Genomic DNA, 21,289 nt, shown 5'->3' on the forward strand with positions numbered 1-21,289 from the left:
ACTATTTAAACAAAATCCTGTACATGAATGTTCAGAGGAATACTATTTAATCAACAAGTAGAAGATAAATGACCATCAACTGATGAATGCGTGCACAAAATGTGGTACATCCATACAAGAGAATGTTATTCTGCCATAAAAATAATGAAGTACTGATACATGTTATACTATGGATGAACCTTGAAAACAATATGCTAAGTGAAAGAAGCCAGATATAAAAAGTCATACAATGTATGATTCCATTTATATGAAATATCCAGAATAGGCAAATCCATACACAGCAGATTAGTAGTTTCCAAGGGCTGAGGCTAGAAGGAAATGGGACATGACAGCTTAATAGGTATTGGGATTTCTGTCTGGAACTTGATAGTGGTGATAGGTATAAAACACTGCCAGTGAACTGTACATTTTAAAATAGTTAAAATGATAAATTTTATGCTATGTATATTTTACCATATACGAAAAAAATCTGTTCTACAGGTTTTCCTATAGTCTTTGAAACCTCCGAAAACCATAACTCACTTAAAAATAAAATACTTACATTGACTTTCTATATCAGGAGTTGAAAAACTTTTTCAGTAAATATTTTAGGCTTTGCAAGCCTTTTTCTGTAGCAACTATTCAACTCTGCTGATGTAGCATGAAAGCAACCGTAGATATTAAGTAAGCAAATGGGAGTGACTGTGCCCCAATAAAAACTTAAATTTATAAAACACGAAGCAGGCCAGATTTGGCTTGAGGCCTGTAGTTGGCCAAACTGTGTTGTATACTATTCTTTATCTATATTAATGAGGTTATTATAATCATTAAAGTCAAATTAAATTAAAACAGCAAATGGGTCAGTATATGAAACCCGTAGTAGTAAGATTTACATTTGCTGATTTAGGTTTACTGCAAAGTTACGTTTACTGAGAATCAAATGGAAGTAGAATAAAATTAAAACTCAAACAGAATTGATAAAACCAGACATTAACAGAAGTTTTACATTTACTTAAGCAATAGCTATGTGAACAGCAGATAAACCATAATCTTAATAAAAGCCAATAACTTTCTTCCTTTTGCCCAACAAAAGTGAGAGTATCTGGTAGCTAGGTTGACATAAATTCTTTTTTGCTATTTTTCTCAAATTTTTAAACTTTCTAACTTTTTAAGCCTACTTATTTTCTAAAATTCATTATATTTATAACTAGCACTACATAGCTAGGTACTTCTTCTCCATTAGAGCTTAGTTTTTAGTTTGGTTTCTTTGGTCATGATTAAAAGCTCCTTAGACCATTTAAAAGGATTTAGACCTAAGAAATGTTTACTTACTAATTCAGAAACAATTACCAACTTGAGATAGTAATAAGAAAATGAGACAGAGAGCAAAAGTAAAAAGAAACAAAGTGCTCAGTTAATCTATGAACCATATAATGAGGCCAGACAAATCTCAAATTGAAAATTTAAGAGATACTTTCAATAGTATGAATTTCTTTCTTTTTTTTTTTTTTTAAATTATGTTAGTCACTATACAGTACATCATAGTACATCAGTAGTTTTTTGGGGTTTTAATTTAATTTTTTTAAATTAATTTATTTATGTTCAGAAAAACAGTATTCACTATTTTTTCACCACACCCAGTGCTCCATGCAATCCGTGCCCTCCTTAATACCCACCACCTGGTACCCCAACCTCCCACCCCACCGCCACTTCAAACCCCTCAGATTGTTTTCCAGAGTCCATAGTCTCTCATGATTCACCTCCCCTTCCAATTTATCCCAACTCCCTTCTCCTCTCTAACTCCCCTTGTCCTCCATGATATTTGTTATGCTCCACAAATAAGTGAAACCCTATGATAGTTGACTCTCTCTGCTTGACATCATCAGTTTTTAATGTAGTGTTCCATGATTCATTGTTTGCATATAACACCCAGTGCTCCATGCAATCCGTGCCCTCCTTAATACCCATCACCAGGTTCACCCAGCCCCATGGCCCCCTCCCTTCTAAAACCCTCAGTTTGTTTCCCAGAGTCCATAGTCTCTCACAGTTCATCTTCCACTCCAATTTCCCCCCTTCATTTTTCCCTTCCTTCGCCTAATGTCCTTCATGCTATTCCTTATGTTCCACAGATAAGTCAAACAATATGATAATTGACTTCCTCTGCTTGATATATTTCACTCAGCATCATCTCCTCCAGTCCCATCCATGTTGATGCAAAAGTTGGATATTCATCCTTTCTGATGGCTGAGTAATAGTCCATTGTGTATATGGACCAAGTTGAGAAATTTAAATCAAAACCACATTGAGATACTACCTTACACCAGTTAAAATAGCAAAAATAGTATGAATTTCAAAATAACCCTGATATTGAACTCTAAATCAGTATTTTCTTTTTATAGCTCAGCTAAATTCTTAAATACTTTGGAACATTAACTTTGAGTAAGACCAAAGTTAATGACATTATAGTAAGTGGTTCAGTGCCCTGCAGTAGTTAAGTATTCAATGTTAGTTGATTGAAACGCTGTGAAATCACTCTGTCCATGGAAAGTTACTCTCTCTAAAAGAATAAAATACCTTTTGCAAGCTAATAACTAAAAATTTATTCTTCCTTTCAATTCTTTAGCTTAGAGAGGATGGCTAATAGCACAGAAACAATAAAATTTTTCCTTTTACCATCTCCTCAATTACTTTTTTCTTTTTCACTACATGCCCGTGGCATCTAGCCTAAAAAAAAAAAGACCCTCTTAGTGAATGATAACCAAGATGAATAAAGGAATCTACCTTTCAAATAATTTTATGTAATTTCTTTAAAGCTCCTTACATTATAGGGTAATTTCTTTTTTAAAAATATATAATGCATTTTAAAAAGGAACTACTAAATAAATCATTTAATTCTAATTCCAAAAGAAAAATCTCTTATGATCTTTGTTCTCTGAACATTTCCATATCAAATACAAAAACCTGATATCCTAAATATATCCTCTGTTCATGTACTAAAGATTTCCTCCTTTAGCAAAACTTAAATTTTTATTGTACTAAAAATTACCACATATCCTTATTTTGTAGAATTATTACTTCAGCATGGTAAGCATCAAGCACACAATAAATACTATTAAGTATGGCTTAAGAAAATATAAAGACCAATACAAAACCGGAAAATTTCTTGGTTTGCTTTTGCTATTGCTCTTGCAGAAACAGCTCAACATACCCCAAATTTAAAAGCATCACTGAAGAACGTAATTGTGTATGTAGAAATACAGTGCAGTATAGTTTTCTTTTACAAAACTAGTATTAATTTAATTGTGATAAAGTACTTACTCTAAAAGAGGTGGAAGTATTTCACAATTCAAAACAAAATCTCTGCATTCTGCATTGTCACCAGCAATATTACCAAGTGCCCAAACAGCCTTAGAAAAATGAGAAAAAAACATTCTGTTACAATATCTTAAATAAGATGCGCTCTCTTAAGAATGAGATTTTAGTATAGAATGAACAAAGTAATAGTTTCCAAGATGTTAAAAAAAAAAAGAAAAAAGCTAGTAGGACAGTAAAGAAAGTTTAATAGTACCATTTACTAATATTTTTAATCAACTGAAGGATAGGGCATTAACATTTTTCATTACACATGGTGAATTGTTTATTCTGTTCAACAAAGATGATAGTCCATCTACTCCAAATCTACATGGAAAGACAAAATTATCAATTTAGCGAATTTTGCAATTACCTATACTAGAAGTTTGTTCCTATGCCAAGGACTCCACTCACTGGGAAGGGATTGATTTATAAAAGAAGGGAAGGAGAGACAAAATATAGAGAAGTCAAGTAAAGCTACTATGAGAATTAGCTTGGACTGATCTCTGAAAATAAGCTTAGAATTAGTCCAGGTTCATTATAATTTTTTAAATAATTTAAGTAAAAGATCAAATTATTCACTTATTAAATTTCAATAAAATGACAAATTATGCAAATGAAAATCATCATTTCATTATATTCTCACTTCACATTTTTCAAATACATGCAAAAGTAGACATAAGTTACTTTTACAACTAGGAAAATTTTAACATTTAAAATATGAGTTAGTATTTTTAATATTTACCCTAGGCCTAAGTTCATTTTCTATTTTTTTAAAAAATATTTTACAAGACAGGTGTCTGAACCAACTAACCCACAGAGCCACCTTAAGAAAATCTTTTGAAGTAATGACATTTTTCACCCTGTGAAGTCTAATACTGGTGGGGAAATTATTATGTATAGTTTCTTTGGAGGTCAACTTTGAAATACATGATTAGAACTTGAAAATTTTTTCTTTTACCAGGGTTAAGTCATTTTTCCTAATGAAATAATCAAGATATACAGATTGATAGTGATGTTTATCATAATATTAATATGCCAGAAATAACTCTAATATATAACTGAGAAATAGATCACAAATTATGGTTCATACTGGACTAGATAATGAGTAATCAGGAAAATTTTCTTGGAAGATTAATGCCATTAGAAAAGGCTACCAATACCAATTAAGTGGGGAAAAAAAATAACCCGTGTTTGTGTGTGTGTATACATATATATATGTACATATATATAAAACTAAACAGATGACTGGATAGTAGATCAACAGATCAATTTACCCTAAAAATAGTTCAAAACAAAAACATTTTATTTTCTTTCACTGGTACAAAGTAAATGTGATTAAATTTTCCCTCTTGCAACAACTGTGAGAATTTATCATGTCTATTTAAAAAGTTACATTAGGGGGGCACTTGGGTGGCTCAGTGGGTTAAAGCCTCTGCCTTCGGCTCAGGTCACGATTCCAGGGTCCTGGGATCAAGCCCCGCATCGGGCTCTCTGCTTAGTGGGAAGCCTGCTTTCCTTCCTCTCTCTCTGCCTTACTCTCTGCTTACTTGTGATCCCTGTCTGTCAAATAAATAAATAAAATCTTTTAAAAATAAATAAATAAATAAAAATTAAAGAAAATAAAAAGCCACATTAGGAATCAGGAGGGAGACAAACCATAAGAGACTCTTAATCTCACAAAACAAACTGAGGGTTGCTAGGGGGGAGGAAGGATATGGAGAGGGTAGCTGGGTTATGGACACTGGGGAGGGTATGTGATATGGTGAGTGCTGTGAAATATGTAAGCCTGACGATTCACAGAAATGTAGCCCTAGGGCAATAATAAATTATATGCTAATAAAAATAATTTAAAAAAGTAAAAATAAATAAAAGAGCAAATCAACTAAGGGCTTAAAAAATTTTTGATATTTTAGAAAGAAGTAACAAAATAATCTATGTACATGCAAAGAATAAGGAGTCAGACCAGCCCAGGTTTAAAACTTAGTTCAGCCATCCACTGTGACTAGGTAGATTACTAACTTTTCTGAGTCTCAGTATGCTTTTTTATACATGGGAATAGTAATTTCTTTTTTTTTTTTTTTTTTAAGATTTTATTTATTTATCAGAGAGAGAGAGGGGGAGAGAGCAAGCACAGGCAGACAGAATGGCAGGCAGAGGCAGAGGGAGAAGCAGGCTCCCTGCCGAGCAAGGAGCCCGATGTGGGACTCGATCCCAGGACGCTGGGATCATGACCTGAGCCGAAGGCAGCTGCTTAACCAACTGAGCCACCCAGGCGTCCCGGGAATAGTAATTTCTGATACCTGACATCACACCTACAGAGAACCCAGGATTATGCCTGAGACAGTGCATTCTGGCTTCCTTCTAATTTGACACTGAAGAGGAATTACTGTATTTTAACAAACGCAATGCACAAGCAACTCTCAAGAGAACATAAAAATCTAGTAAATATAACCATTCAGATTAGAAACATACCTGCTCTTGCACATCTTCATGCTCTGAATTAAGAAGTTTGATAAAAATTGGAACAGCCCCAGTTTCAATCACTACCTTGGTATGCAGAAAAGTTCCAGATGCTATATTAGTTAATGCCCATGCAGCTTCAAACTAAGGAAAAACAAAGGTAGAATAAATGAAAGCACCAAAGAAATGTCAGAAAAAAAGGGAAGAAGAGAGGGAATAAAGGGTTAGCTGGACAAGCCTTTAAAGACTGATTTATGATTAATAAGATTAATCAGATTTCATAAATAAAAACCCTTGGTTTTAAAAACAGGACTCAATCTGGAAAAATGAAACTGAGACTGTAATGAAAATTTTCAAAATCATGAACAATAAATGAACACATCTGAAGTTGTATTTCACAGAACTCCTAATGCTTACTATTTAGAGAGCCAAGTGTCCTAAAGCAAGCAGTTTAAAACTAATGAGACACTACTTAAAAGAACATGAAAAGAAGGGCCATCTGCACCCCAATGTTTATAGCAGCAATGGCCATGGTCGCCAGACTATGGAAAGAACCAAGATGCCCTTCAATGGACGAATGGATAAGGAAAATGTGGTCCAAATACACTATGGAGTATTATGCCTCCATCAGAAAGGATGAATACCCAACTTTTGTAGCAACACGGATAGGGCTGGAAGAGATTATGCTGAGTGAAATAAGTCAAGCAGAGAGAATCAATTATCATATGGTTTCACTTACTTTTGGAGCATAACAAAAAGCATGGAGGACATGAGGAGTTAGAGAGGAGAAGGGAGTTGGGGTAAATTGGAAGGGGAGGTGAATCATGAGAGACTATGGACTCTGAAAAACAATCTGAGGGGTTTGAAGTGGCAGTGGGGTGGGAGGTTGGGGTACCAGGTGGTGGGTATTAAGGAGGGCACGGATTGCATGAAGCACTGGGTGTGGTGAAAAAATAATGAATACTGTTAGGCTGAAAATAAATAAATTAATATTAAAAAAAAAATAAAAGCAACAGTGCATTTATGGAACTTAGAATCTTAAAAGGTACTTTTGATTCCCTAGAGATGGATCACCTAGTTCCAACCTCATTTAAGAAATTAATTAGAAGTCCAGAGACTTAGATGATTTGTTCAAAGAATTCACTATTAGCAGAGCCACAGGCAGGACTTGTATTCCTGTAAGCAGTAGAACCTCTGAAAAGTCATTCATATCAATTCCACTTAAATCTGAATATACTTAAATGTGATGGATTTGTAACACAAGACACAGAAAATTCAACCCATGGCTCCCAAAACAATAAACTAGCAAAGTACTGAAAATGATCTATAAATCCACCGGCAAACTAAAGAGTGACCATAACTTCAAAAATATTTGGCACAGACAACTTTTCACATGAAAGGTACATAGCACTATGATTAATAAAATAAAATTTTATTATTTTAATTTTGTTATTTTAATAAATAAATACAATATTTTAAATAAAAATATAAAAAATATATTAAAAATAAAATTTATAAAAAGTAAAAACATTTTAATTTTGTAATATAATGCCTTACACACAATATATGGCTAAAACTATCACTCGATTTTATTTATTTGTATTTACTCATTTCCTCTTTCATTCATTTATAACTAAAAAGCCAAATAATTAAGTATCAGGAGGCTTGGGTTTTAGTCTGGACTTGAGGCTTAAATAGAAAGCAAATGGACTAAAAATCATGACCTATAGTCCTTACAGATTATACCTAAAGACCTTGAAAAATAATGGACAGTATTACTATATATAGCACAAAGTGGCTTTTTCCTCAGACATCCTTATCGTAAACACTCTCAAAATTTTTCAGCATAAAAATCATGATAGGTAATATTCATGTGTGTAACACATTTCTTTGCTTCTTATCTAAAGTGTGAGGAGCTTTCCCAAATTACTCAAATATGTGGAACACTATTCTAAGTTGTAATTTCAACAACTATTACTCAAATACTAGTAACAATCTTCCATTACTGACAATAGCACTGGTAAACTAGGTGCAGCTCCTGAGCAATTCCTGATAGATAAAATTCCACATTGTATTCCTACTTAAGAATATACATAGCAATGATCAGGAAAAGCAATCTTTCTTAAAAAAAAAAAACAGTAAATATTTGCAAAATTCAGTAATTTACTATTAGCAGCCAATTATTTGGAAGACATCTTACAAGGGCCATTACAGTATAGCTGAGAAGCAATGCTCATTTGGACAAACCTAACTTTGGTCACATTTTAGTTGATTTTACTGATTTTTTTTTTTAAAAGCTAATCAGATAAAAATGTTTTAAAAGGTAAAAGAGTTTATACTAAAAAGTTATAACCCTTATTAGCTAAGAGCCAAAAAAAATTTACCCATTAACATTTTAATTTGAGGTTTTCTAAAATGAAAAATTTACTAAAAGTTGACAACTACAAAATTTTTATGAACATTATGAATGATTTTATATAGTTTTCTCAAAATTGTTTTAATGAAGCAGTTCCTACAAAAAACTAGCATTGCAAACATGACTACGGGAAGACGAATGGCACTACCTTTTCCTTTAATTGCCAAGTATTTCCTGAATGCTTACAATATATTTAGTATTGTAGAAGTTCACTAGAAACTTTAATCACGTTATTTCTGGAAAGAGATTAAGAAAGAAAACTTTAGAACTCACCTGTAAAGTACAATTTTCATTTCTTTCAAGAAATTTCACAAATCTCTGTACAACTCCTGGTTTCTGTATAACCTGATCAATTGGTGGATTAGGTTCTAAAAATTTAAAAAGAATTAAGTTATTTATAGGCACAGAGAGATAATAACCTGGTCCCTGTGTCAATTAACAGGATGCATAAAATAAATCTTTCCTAGGTTTCACTGACCAAGTTTAAAAGCCTCAGGTGAGTTTAACTGAAGTAAACAAATATTCTCAAAAATGCAGTCCTTATTGGAAAGCAAATTCTTTTTCATTAATCACAGTAAAAAAAATTTTAAAATACTGCCTACACAAATATTTAGTACTTTAAGTTGAAGGATATTTAGAAGGTCATCTTCACAAATGGAGTATTTCAGTCTAATACTCAAAACACCAACTGATAGATAATCTTCCCCCTAATCCTGTATAAGAATACCTCATTTTCCAGAGATGTCTCCTTCCCTATCAACCATTATCTAATACTTCTCAACTAAATGATATTCTGTTCTGTGAAGGTATCATTCATTATTCACAGAAAACCTACTGGACTATGTAGGATTCTTCATAAATTTTCATGAAATGCAGAGGGCTTTTGAGAGTCATAAAATCTCTAAGAAATTTTAAAACAAAAATATGCAAAATTAAAACCAAGATATTTCAGCTACTGACAACCTAAGTATCAACAACTCTTCCTTCTCAACAAAAAGTATGCTCTTGTGGTTCCCTAGGATATTCTGTTAGTGTTCCATATTTATCTAACAAAAAGGATAAAAAAGACCTCCTTTAGGGTTCCCTGTATGGCTCAGTCAGTAGAACAAGTGACTAGATCTCGGGGTTGTGAGTTCAAGCCCCACATTGGGCATGGAGTCTACTTAAAATAAATAAATACACTTTATAAAAATACACTTTATAAAAAAATATGCCTGGGTGGCTCAGCGGGTTAAAGCCTCTGCCTTCGGCTCGGGTCATGATCCCAGGGTCCTGGGATCGAGCCCCACATCAGGCTCTCTGCTCCGCAAGGAGCCTGCGTCCTCCTCTCTCTCTGCCTGCTTCTCTGCCTACTTGTGATCTCTGTCAAATAAATAAAATCTTTAAAAAAAAAAATAGATATTCCTTACAAGTATATTTTCAAGAAAAATTAAGACCTACTGTCTTACTGAAGATGATGATGTCTTAAAATTAAAAATATCTAATAAATAAAACTCTCAGAACCTTTTAATATCAAATAAGCATACTTGAAAATAATTCTTGCCTTTGGAAAGCAGCTTTCTAAATTTCTGTGTTGCTGTTAGCTGCTGATCAGCATTGTTAGAAAAAATCATCTGAACCATATCTGTGGTGATAACTTCTTCCTAAAAACAGAAAATATAACAACACTTAATATTTTGCATGAATAACTGTTGTATGAAATACTGTTGAAGTATAATTTGAAATACATTTTTGTAAAATCTACCTCTGGAATGGGGACAGTGGAACTGATATCTGGATCCTGGATAGGACTTTCTAGCATAGACTCATCGTTTCTGGGCAAAGAGACATTTCTGCGTTTGAACAACTGTAATAAAGAGAAATAACTTTATACACTGGGCTTTCCATAAAACACTGAATTCCCATAGAATTATATTTTTCATTTATGTGAACAAAACAAAACGATTTAAAATTCTACATATTTACTATTTCTCAATCACTATACCATGAAGATCTAAATTATCTTTGAGAAGTTAAACTCTCCTGACTTGGTTAGCTCTTACGAGCAGACCATTTTGGGTCAATTCTTATTCTCAGGTCTTTTACCAATGGCCTCCCATAAGTAGAGTACACATTTACTTTTAATAGAATTTGAAAAAGTACATATGCTCACAGTGATATATGCGATATCTAAGAATTTTTCCAAGAAAATCTTAATAAAAAACCAAATTAGTTATATGGGAGAAATATTGTGGTATATTAACAAACAAATTACAGATTAATAAGGAGCAGAGAACAACTCTGAGGAAATATGGCCCTATCCTTTTTATTTTGGGAATGAATAAAAATTTTAAAAAAGAGAGAGAGAGAGGAGGAGTGAAGCAGAGTAACATCACTGAGGGGAATTTATGGATACATTTTCTATATCAAAATAGGTAAAAAAAAAATCTGGTATATTCTTTCTGATAGCTAAAGAAATACTGCTCTTCTTCAAATAGTATACAATTCCTTCTAATCATCCAATAGATTTTTTGAGTCCTTAATGTAATAAAGTAGGGAGTATGCTAGATACTATAGATAGGAAGATGACAAATCATATTTCTAAAACAGGCCTTTCTCTACTTTCATCATTGCTAGTACTTTCTACACATTAGTTTTTAATTCACACATGTGAGGACTATACCCTCTTAATATAAACACTTCTAAATTTAAGTGTATCTTGGAATGAAAAATGTTGAGATATATTCTTTTAAAGGATTTTTCTATTCCTTATGTCACATACACAAAGTTCAAAACAGAGAAGGCTAAGAGAGCTAGCTGGCTGAACTATAGAAGGAACAGTATGAGTAGCATAGGTAGAGGACTGTAATTAACTTAGGAGCAAGAACTGTGAAAACCCACAAAGCAACAAATAAATATTATGGTTTTTTGGGGGGTAGTGGGCAAATCTGGTAGTGACAAATGGAAGTGATCTAAATAGGCTTAAGAGTAAAAATTTCTTAACACTGGGATAAAATATGATTAAGATAAAAGGCTTATCAATAAAACAGAAAAGTTGTTCCTCTCAGTGATTAAAAACAGCACACAATTCTGATTCATGAAGTATTCCTGGAGTCTAATAAATAGATTGATATTCAATTTCCTAAAAATACTTTATCATTTTAAATTATCTAAAAATAAGCAATGATAATGTAACTTCTAAAAGCTATATAATGTGTCTGTATTAAATAGATTTAAATATTTTAAAACACCCACCTGCTCTTCCCTTTTTTGTTTTCGAAGCTGTATTCCTTCTTCTTCTCTTCGTCTACGCATTTCTTGGGGATTTAGGGCTTTATTCTTGTAACTTTTCATTCTATAGTTATCTTTCCCTGGACTAGCCATTGCATCTTGAGGTTAGGAGAGAAGAAAACATATACTGATAATTCTCAAAACAACATGTGATGTTTACTAGGTAAACTAAGTTCATGCTTACTGCTTAAACAGATTGACAAAATTAATTCTGAACATTACGTTCAAAGAATACATTCCCTCATTCCCACATCAATATTGGAGCAAAGTAACCAAAATTTTTGGACTAAATTATCAAACAAATAACAGATTTTGGTCTAAACACAGATAAAGTCATTATCCTAATTTCACTGATTTTAAGATGCACTCCCCAATGCCTGGAGTTTTAACCTTTCGGAAGAGGGATGCATCTTAAAATCACTGTCTGCCAGGATATAATCAATCATAAAGTAGTTGGGTAAAAAACTTTAAAATTACAACTCTTGGCAAGATCAAAAGATAGCCAGAGTGAGTGAAGTATCTCTATTTTCAATGGAATATATTATTAGGCTTCAATAAGCATCCCGCAAATATTTTGGGGGGTCTGGCTTCTTTCATTTACTTAAGGTGCTGTCTTCGGAACTAAGGTTGCATGGCTCATGACTTCAGTCATGACTGCAATACTAATTTGCAATACAAGGGTATAATTACTTCTTTTTAAATACTGAAATACTGGGCGCCTGGGTGGCTCAGTTGGTTGGACGACTGCCTTCAGCTCAGGTCATGATCCTGGAGTCCCGGGATCGAGTCCCACATCGGGCTCCCAGCTCCATGGGAAGTCTGCTTCTCCCTCTGGCCTTCTCCTTGCGCATGTTCTCTCTCACTGTCTCTCTCTCAAATAAATAAATAAAATCTTTAAAAAAAAAAATACTGAAATACTGGGGCACCTGGGTGGCTCAGTGGGTTAAAGCCTCTGCCTTTGGCTCAGGTCATGGTCTCAGGGTCCTGGGATCGAGCCCCGCATCAGGCTCTCTGCTCTGCGGGAAGCCTGCTTCCTCCTCTCTCCCTGCCTGCCTCCCTGACTACTTGTGATCTCTATCTATCAAATAAATAAATAAAATCTTAAAAAAAAAAATAAATACTGAAATATTTGTATACTTTATTTTTAAGTAGTTTTATTATAAATGTATTTGAACGCATTAACATTTATGTAAACATATTCTTACAAGTATATTTACAATATTTTATATAACACTTTACATTTAAAATAATATAATTTTACTTTCAGAAACCAGAGAGTGTTGTGATCAATTAACACTTATGAAGTAAAAAGCAGAAAAAGAAAGGCTGGCATTTATCTGCCATCTCTGATGTTGAAGATAGACTAATGAACTGGTAAATTATACTGTAAGTAGTAAAGTACACTAAAACATATGCATTAAATCCTGTGAGAGCAAAGAAGACATAGCAACTAACTGTGCTTTAGGGAGTTCTGAAAGTTATCTTAAAAGAGCAAGAATTTGTCAGGGAAGAGAATGAAAAGGAAAAATCGGGAAGGAATAAGTATCTCAAGCAGAGGACTGTATGTCAAGGCAAAGAGTTCTTGCAGAAGACTGGCACAAATACAAAGCAGTAAGAGACTAAGTGTGCCTAAACAAGATTTGTGGGAGAAAACACAGGAGATAAAGCTATAAAGGTAACTAAGAACACATGGTTCGTGCAACGAGGTTGAGAAATTTGGACATGATCCTAAGTAACAACTGAAAAAATTAAAGAGAAGATTGTCTTGAACTTTGATGAAGATCTGAACTAAATTAGCAGCTACACTGGAAATATGGAAGACTGGTTGATTTCAGAAATATTGTAGAAATTGATTTAATAAGAATTAGAGACCAAATAAATGTAAGAAAAATGTGGTAAAGAAGAAAAAAGAGTTTAGGGCTCCTGGGTGGCTCAATTAAGCTTCTGCCTTCGGCTCAGGTAGTGATCCCAGGGATTAAGGCCAACATCAGGCTCCCTTGCTCAGCTGGAAGTCTGCTTCTCCCTCTCCTACTCCCCCTGCTTGTGTTCTGTGTGTGTGTGTGTCTGTGTGTGTGTGTGTGTGTGTGTGTGTGTAAAATAAATAAATAAATAAATAATCTAAAAAAAAAAAAAAGGAGTTTAGGATGACTCCAATATAGCTTGATCTATTTCAGTACAGTAACAAAATAAGTCAAGACAAGGAATAAAGATGGAGTATCAAAGTGAGGGTTTTGTTTGGTTGCCTCCTTGTTTTTGAGATGAAAACAATGAGTTGTTTTATTTTTAAAATTTTTAAAGACTTTATTTATTTGTCAGAGAGAGAGCGACAGGCAGAGATTGAAGCAGGCTCCTCCCTGAGCAAGGAGCCAGATGCAGGACTTTATTCCAGGACCCTGGGATCTTGACCTGAGCCAGGAAGGCAGCCGCTTAACTGACTGAGCCACCCAGGAGTCCCTTTTTTCAATTTATATTTAAATTATATATAGCAAAGAAAGAAAGAAAAAATCACTCTTTTGATACAAAGTTCTATGAATGTGACAAATGCACAGGCATAAAACTTTCACAATCAAGACACTACTCCATGACCCCTAAAAAATGTGGTCATGCTGCTCCTATTAACCCCTCTCCCATTCTTAATACCTGGTAACCACTCATTGGTTCTATACCTTCATAGTTCTGACCTTTCCTGAATTTCACATAAATGAAATAATAACAGTATATAGTCTTAAACTGGCTACTTTTATTTAGCATAGTGTTATTTGTGAAATCCATACTGTTGGCATGCATTGGTTATTTATTCCTTCTTATTGTTGAGTAGTATTCTATTGCATAGATATGCCGGTTTGTCCATTCATTAGTTGAAGGACATTTAGGTTGCCTCTAGCTTAGTGCAGTTATGAATAAGCCTGTATAAATATTCATGCACAGGTTTTTGTGTAAATATAAGTTTTCATTTGTCTTGGGTAAATATCTAGAATTAGGACTGATGGATAATATGGCAAGTGTATGCTTCACATTTTATAAGAAGCTGCCAAAATGCAAAGTATTCCATCAGCAATGTATAAGACTTCCTGTTGTTCTATGCTCTGCCAACACTTGGCATTGTCAGATTTTGTTGGTAATTGTAGCCATTCTAATAGATGTATAGTACCTTTCATTTTAAACGTATTATACTTAAACGTATTATACTTATGGGGCACACACAGGAGATTAAGACCTATAGATGGTTAAAAGTATGGGTCAAGGAGTGGCTCAGTCGGTTAAGCTTTTGGCTAGGATCATGATCCCAGGGTCCTGGGATGAAGCCCCATGTCAGGCTCCCTGCTCAGCGAGTAGCCTGCTTCTTCCTCTTCCTCTGCCTGCAACTCCCCTTGCCAATGCTCTCTCTGTCAAATAAAATAAAGTCTTAAAAAAAAAAAGTATGGGTCAAAACTCAGGAAGAGTCCTAACTGAGCTAGGGGAGAAATTTCTAGAATGTTTGTTTACATTTGAGTGGGAAAAGGAAAGAGCAACAGAAACCAAAAAGAAGTAGGTCAGCTAATCAGAAGTAAGAGTCATGAAAGAGAAAGGAATTCAAAAGACAAGGAGTATTTCATTTGTAGTAGCACTAAAAATAAGCCACTCCATTTATTCATTCACTGATTCATCCAGCAAATATAAGTGCCTACAATAAGCCAAGTACCACATGAGGCATAAGACTGGATAATTAGGTCACTGGTAAAGATAGGGAGAAAAATTTCATTAGTGGTAGAGCTAAAAGTAGAATGGAATAGGCTGAACCCTTCAGAATGATTTAAAAAAGTACTTTGTGCCTTTGAACCTAACACATGTACATTCTAGCAATTTAAGTATACTTATAATATACTTATTTATTATATTTATATATTTAAAATATACTTATTTATTATAATTATAATATTTATAATTTATAATATTTATAATATCCTTAAATATTCAATGAACTGATCAACAATACTGGGTAGACCTACAAATACTTACAATTAGAAATAGCTTAATCTTAAAAAAAAAAAGAAATAGCTTAATCTAACTTTATTAATAACAATGTTCAGCATTATTCCCTAAGTATTTCATATATAAAAACTGTCTCATATAACAACTTAGGCTCTAGGAAGGGAATAACAGAGATGAGTTCACTGCAGAGCAAACTGGGCTTCAACATTAGTTGTTGAATTATGCTCAATAAGTATAAAATATTCTAGCAAAATGAAATGTTCACAGTAATAAACCTCTTAATACTTACCACTTACATTAGGCTTTTCGAGGCCATTGGCATGTAACCGTTTTTGTTTTAAGATTTTATTCATTTATTTGACAGAGGAGAGAGAGGGAACACAAGCAGGGGGAGTGGGAGAAGGAGAAGGAGGCTTCCTGACAAGCAGGGAGCCAGATGCGGGGCTCCATCCCACCACCCTGGGATCATGACCCAAGCCAAAGGCAGATGCTTAACAACTGAGCCTCCCAGGTGCCCCTCTCTAACCATTTGTGATCACACATCCTCACATGTGCAAAATTTATTTCTGCATTCATCCTCAATGTTTATTTATATGTAAGTATTACTAATATAATAATCTAACCCATTATAAAATTAAAGGAGGGCATGTGTTGTGATGAGCACTGGGTGTTACATGTAACTAATGAATCACTGAACACTACCATAAAAACTAATGATGCACTGTAATCTGGCTAACTGAACAAAGTAACAATTAATTAATTAATTAATTAGAAAATTTTTAGAAAGGAATAGTTTTAAAAGGTAAAGAAACAAGTTCTAATACCTTCCCCCCATATCTGATTCAATTACCTATGCCTCCACAACCTACACACTGGATACTTCTTCTAAAACCTTTAATTCAAGTGACCACACTAAAACCTTTACATAAATATGTTAACCAAATAAAATCCACTCTGAACAGCTCAAATATCATTTGTTCCTTTTTCTGATGTCGTACTAACTTTTTATTTAATAACACCTGCAATCCTCACTGCAGTTGTCTTAAAGCGGACATAAAGACCAAGAAAAATCATCTCGAAAGGTGCCTGACCCAACAGGATTGTTCCCTTTTCTGGAAAATAACTTTAAAGGCTATATTTCAAAGGTTGCCATCTCATACAAGTTATTTTAAATATAAGAAATACTATTCAGATGCTCTGAATCCCCAACAGAGGGTTGGGTTGTTTGTTTGCTTGTTTTCAGTCATAAGCTTATTTTTCACCCAGCTCTTTGGAAAACTGTTTTGAGGCTGGGAGACTAACTGGAATTTGAACTTTTTCTAGTACCTATTAACGGAATTTCTTGTGCCCGGAAGTCTCCATTTCTCCGGTTTGGGTGCCTATTAGTAACATCGTAACAGGTACAAAAGGGTAAGTGTGCTGAGCCCGCCCTTAGGACTTAAAGACAGAAAGGATAGAGCTGTTTCTTACCAAGGAAGAAAGTCGCTCTCTTACAGAATATGAGTCCTAAGTGTTGTAATTAAGAGACATCAAGTCAGAGGTTTGTTTTTTAAAAATGTTTTAAAAGCCAAAGAGTGAATGCTGATGTATATTTTTGAAGTATCACTATCCCGCTTCACAGCTTTCAAATCCTTTATCTCTTATGCATTACCGCGGAAACACTTAATTTTCATCTTGGAAGGGAGCTGACAGGTTATTAACCCACCCCTGCCGACGTCCACACAGCCCTCCGAGGCACCTGCATCCAGGTGGAGGAGGGCAGCGGGCGACCGCGACGGTGCGACAAGTAGCCCTCCCCGCCCCCAGCCCCAGAGCCACCCCTGCCGTATTCTGGAAACTGGAACTAATACGCTGCTGCTGGGCTCACACAGACGCCGAGACCCTGGAGTGAAGGGCAACGACTGACAAGCCCGTGTACCGGGAACAGGAACTACCAAGGCACGGAGAAGCCGAACCGCAGGAGGATGAGCTCGGCCGTTTAAGGATCCCTCCGAAGGCCAGCCTGGCTGCCTGCGAGGATCTGTATTCCCCGCACCTTCGCGTCAGTAAGGAATAGGTCCGGCTGCCACGCCCCCGCCACCGCGGTCTCCCTCGGGAACCTGAGGGGAAAAAACCCGGCAGCATGGCCTGGTCCTCAAGCTTTCGCAGAGAAGGGGTAAATAAAAACAGTGGCCCCCGGTACCAGTAACTCCCAAAGGGACCAAGCCCGAGGTTCACCCGAACTGGCCTGTGTCACTCCCACTTACCCATTAATGTGGCAGTACCCGATGCCTTAACTTCCCAGTTCCCGGTTGCTGCGTCCGCTGCAGGTAACAGTAGGGTCGCCACTCCGCCCCTAGCGTTGAACGTAGCGACAAGGTTCGCAGCTCAAGATGGCGGCTACCTGCGCCCCTTCCCCGAGACCCCGAAGCTCGGCTCCCAGAAGCCCTTGCATGCGGCGACCGCAGTGGTGGCGGCGGCAGCTGCACCCGCCGGTAGAGGGGCGGAGAGCAGCGAGCGTTGCAGCTCCACCCACCGAAGGAGGAGGAGCCGGCTCCTGCACTGCCTCCGGAATTTTAAACCTGCGCGGACGCGGTGCTTGCGGTGTGTTAGACTGCCCTAGTCCTCTGTGCGAGCTCTCATTCATTCACTCATTCGTTGGTTTAGTTTGTTTATTCATTCATTCATCCTACAAGATAGTATTGATGGAAGGCCTGATCTGTGCTAGACACTGTTTTAGATATTAGAGCTGCTATAGCATACACAACGGAAAAATTCCAACCTCGTGGGGCGTCTGGGTGGCTCAGTGGGTTAAAGCCTCTGCCTTCCGCTCAGGTCATGATTCCAGGGTCCTGGGATCGAGAGCCCCGCATCGGGCTCTCTGCTCAGCAGGGAGCCTGCTTCCTTCTCTTTCTCTGCCTGCCTCTCTGCCTACTTGTGATCTCTGTCTGTCAAATAAATAAATAAAATCTTTAAAAAAAAAATTCCAACCTCGTGGATCTTTACAGAGGCTCTTCTTCAGCTGCATTAACCTCTTCCTGTATGTCCTGCTCATTCATTTCAAGCTTTGGAATTTGCCATTTATTTAAAATTTGGATTCTTTTTTTTTTTTTACCATGTTATCTATTTTTTTTAAATATAATTTTTTATTTTTTATAAACATATATTTTTATCCCCAGGGGTACAGGTCTGTGAATCACCAGGTTTACATACTTCACAGCACTCACCAAAGCACATACCCTCCCCAATGTCCATAATCCCACCCCTAAAATTTGGATTCTATAACATCTGTGGATTTCTAACAAAAAGGTAGTCATTGATATAAGAAATAAATAACTCCAAATAAGGAATTCTAAATGATTATACACACATAAGCTTTGTAATCCATCTTGGAGTTCAACAAACAGCACTGAAAAGAGACTGTCTTCTAGAATATAGAAGATAAACAATACGTGTGATTCCTGCCCTGAGGAAGATCCTGTTTTTTATCTCTTGTTCTTTTTGATTTCTGAGAAATTCCTTAGGTTATATTCCAGCTCTGGATTAGATAGATTGATAGATTCTGATGTTGTGTTTTTTTTAAATTTTGCTATTGTATTTTTAATCCCAAGAGCTATTTCTTATTTTTGATTCAGGAATTAAATCTTTTTTCTAATGTCTCTCTGGAGATCTTGTAGTTTCCTCTAAGTATTTTTTTTCTCCTCCATTCACAGTCTCTGATTCTTTAGAGTGTTTTTCCTTTTTGATCATTTTGGCTTTCGTCTTTCTTGCCACAGCCATACTCTAATGCCCAGTGATCCTTGAGTATCTATTCATATTTAAGACTGAGACACTAAAGAAAACTATTGTAAACTTGTGTATCTGCTGACTGTTTACTTGCCAGCTGTTGAGATCTTGATGGAGTCTTCATTGGAAGACTTTCTAAAAGTCTTTATCTGTAGGTCTTTTCTCCCTGACCAATAATTTGCCCTGGAGAGGAATTTTCTAATCTCCTGACATCAGAATGTGATGGGGGGGGGTGTGGTTAGCCTCATAATTCAGTATTTAGTTTGCACTATTCTACACTTATATTCCAACACCTTGACTCTCCCTCTCCGCAACTCTAAGCTGTGCATTTCTGACTTAATAGTCTTTCTGATTAATTTTCTTTATGAAACCAAACCTATCGTCTTCTGTCTTGGAAGGAAGGATCAGTCACTTGGCAAGCTGGTAATGAGGAAATCTGGAGGTAGGGAGCTAACTGCTCCTTATTGAGAGTTTTACGCAAAGTGTTCCTCTTTTCAGGCCCAATTTTAATATGTTTTTTAGAAGCATATGGTCTTTAATTTTTGAACATTTCCAGAATTCTGATGTATAAACTGATTTATTTTTGTTGACTTCTCTTAGCCAAGTTAGTTACTACTCATGCATTCTTTTTCTAGCTTTCAAATGTTATTAAAATCTCATTAGCATTTATTTTTATTAGTTTTATTCGGTCATTTTAGTAGATTTTGAGAGGCAGAGAATATAGATGTACATGTTCAGTCTGCCTTGATGAACCACAAAACCCCAAATATACCGTACATTATCAAATTATGCCACTCTCTTGTTTAAATATTCCAATAGTTCTCTATAAGAGTCTACATGATTTGGCCCCTGTCTTGACATACCGTGGCAGTTGGGCCCTAGGGTATTGTGCACTCGTGTAATGTCTTAGCTCCCGTCGTAGGAATTCATTCTGAAAATTCTCAGAGCCTTGTGTGTCTCCTAGTAAATTAGGAGTCAGCACCGGGAACCGATGATGCAAAAAAGACTACGACTCCCAGAAAACACCACAACACAGACTAGCGTGGAGCAGTGCATGCTGGGCGCCTTTTCCTTCCGGGGGTACCGAGAAAAAGCGTTTTTTGAATGTGAGGATGGAAGTGAAAGTATTTTGGAGGCGCTGGTTTGTTTCTTGGTTAACTGTGACTCTCAGGGTGTAGAGAGGGCCTGTGCGTCCTAGTCTGCCGGGCCGGGAAAGGTAATCGACGTTGAAAGTCTCTCTGCGGGAGAGCGAGACGGTGTCGGCGGCCGACCCGAAGAGGAAGCCCACGATAATCAGGCAGTGTGGCCGCGGCCGGATCTTTGGGCCGGTAGGAACTAATGGTCCCTTCCCATATTCCCCCGGCCTCCACTATGACCAGTCAGTGTCTGGACCCGGTTTCGGGTCCTGGAAGTTGGCGCGGACTCTTGGGCAGAGTGGGCCTTTGGCATGCGGCCCTTACGGCTTCTCTCACAGTCTGCTCAGCCTGGCACCTGTCACATTCTCCTTAAATCTCTCAACCACTTGTCCTGATCAGAGTATTTGGGAGTTCAAGCGTATCCCTCTGTCTAGCCCCGGGAAGATAAGAAACTGGATATGACGTTCTTTCCACTGGTGGTTTGGGAGAGTTTCCTTCTAAAATCAGAAACTATTTTCACTTGTTTAAAAGAGAATAAGAAACATAAGGACAATGCAGGAAGTTCTTATAAAGCTAAATTTATTCAAATAATGGGAATGGTTTCCTCCCCCCCCCCCTTTTGTTTTTAAATAGTCCTTAGCTGAACAACATAAGAAGGTTGTGGCTGTGATTGATTTTAAAAATTCTTAACAAAATCAGCTTTTGTCCGTACCCAGTATTTCTATTAGTCCATAAAACCCTAAAGTGATGGCTGGTTTAGTACAATTCATTTTATAGACCGATGCTCAAAGACATGAGCTATCTTACCTAAATTCTGAAATGTGAGATTGCATTCCAGTTCTCTTTGTTCTGGAATCTGTGCTCTTTGCTACCATAGACGCTCTTTTTATTCTTTGGGTTGAGAGGACAGTGTTTGGAGCCTGATTGGGTTAGCATT

At 36.1% G+C, this 21,289-nt stretch overlaps 2 protein-coding genes across 3 annotated transcripts in view; one reads left to right on the forward strand and one right to left on the reverse strand.

The window, feature by feature from the left end:
• The window catches only part of KPNA5 (karyopherin subunit alpha 5), a 49,978-nt gene extending 32,006 nt beyond the window's left edge, over positions 1-17,972 (reverse strand). For both annotated transcript variants that reach the window (XM_082730124.1, XM_082730125.1), the window contains exons 1-7: positions 17,698-17,972; positions 11,444-11,577; positions 9,954-10,055; positions 9,753-9,852; positions 8,483-8,577; positions 5,806-5,937; positions 3,298-3,386 (exon numbers count right to left, since the gene is read on the reverse strand). In XM_082730124.1, coding sequence (XP_082586250.1) covers positions 3,298-3,386; positions 5,806-5,937; positions 8,483-8,577; positions 9,753-9,852; positions 9,954-10,055; positions 11,444-11,577; positions 17,698-17,701 — 656 coding nt within the window. In that variant the 5' untranslated portion in view covers positions 17,702-17,972. The remainder of the gene's footprint in view (positions 1-3,297; positions 3,387-5,805; positions 5,938-8,482; positions 8,578-9,752; positions 9,853-9,953; positions 10,056-11,443; positions 11,578-17,697) is intronic.
• Positions 17,973-20,260: 2,288 nt separating this feature from the next.
• Positions 20,261-21,289, forward strand: part of ZUP1 (zinc finger containing ubiquitin peptidase 1) — a 28,928-nt gene continuing 27,899 nt past the window's right edge. The window contains exon 1 of the mRNA XM_082732213.1: positions 20,261-20,544. The gene's annotated coding sequence lies outside the window, so the exon portion shown is untranslated. The remainder of the gene's footprint in view (positions 20,545-21,289) is intronic.

Source organism: Mustela nivalis (genome assembly GCF_964662115.1).
Source record: "Mustela nivalis genome assembly, chromosome: 5".
Classification (NCBI taxonomy): domain Eukaryota; kingdom Metazoa; phylum Chordata; class Mammalia; order Carnivora; family Mustelidae; genus Mustela; species Mustela nivalis.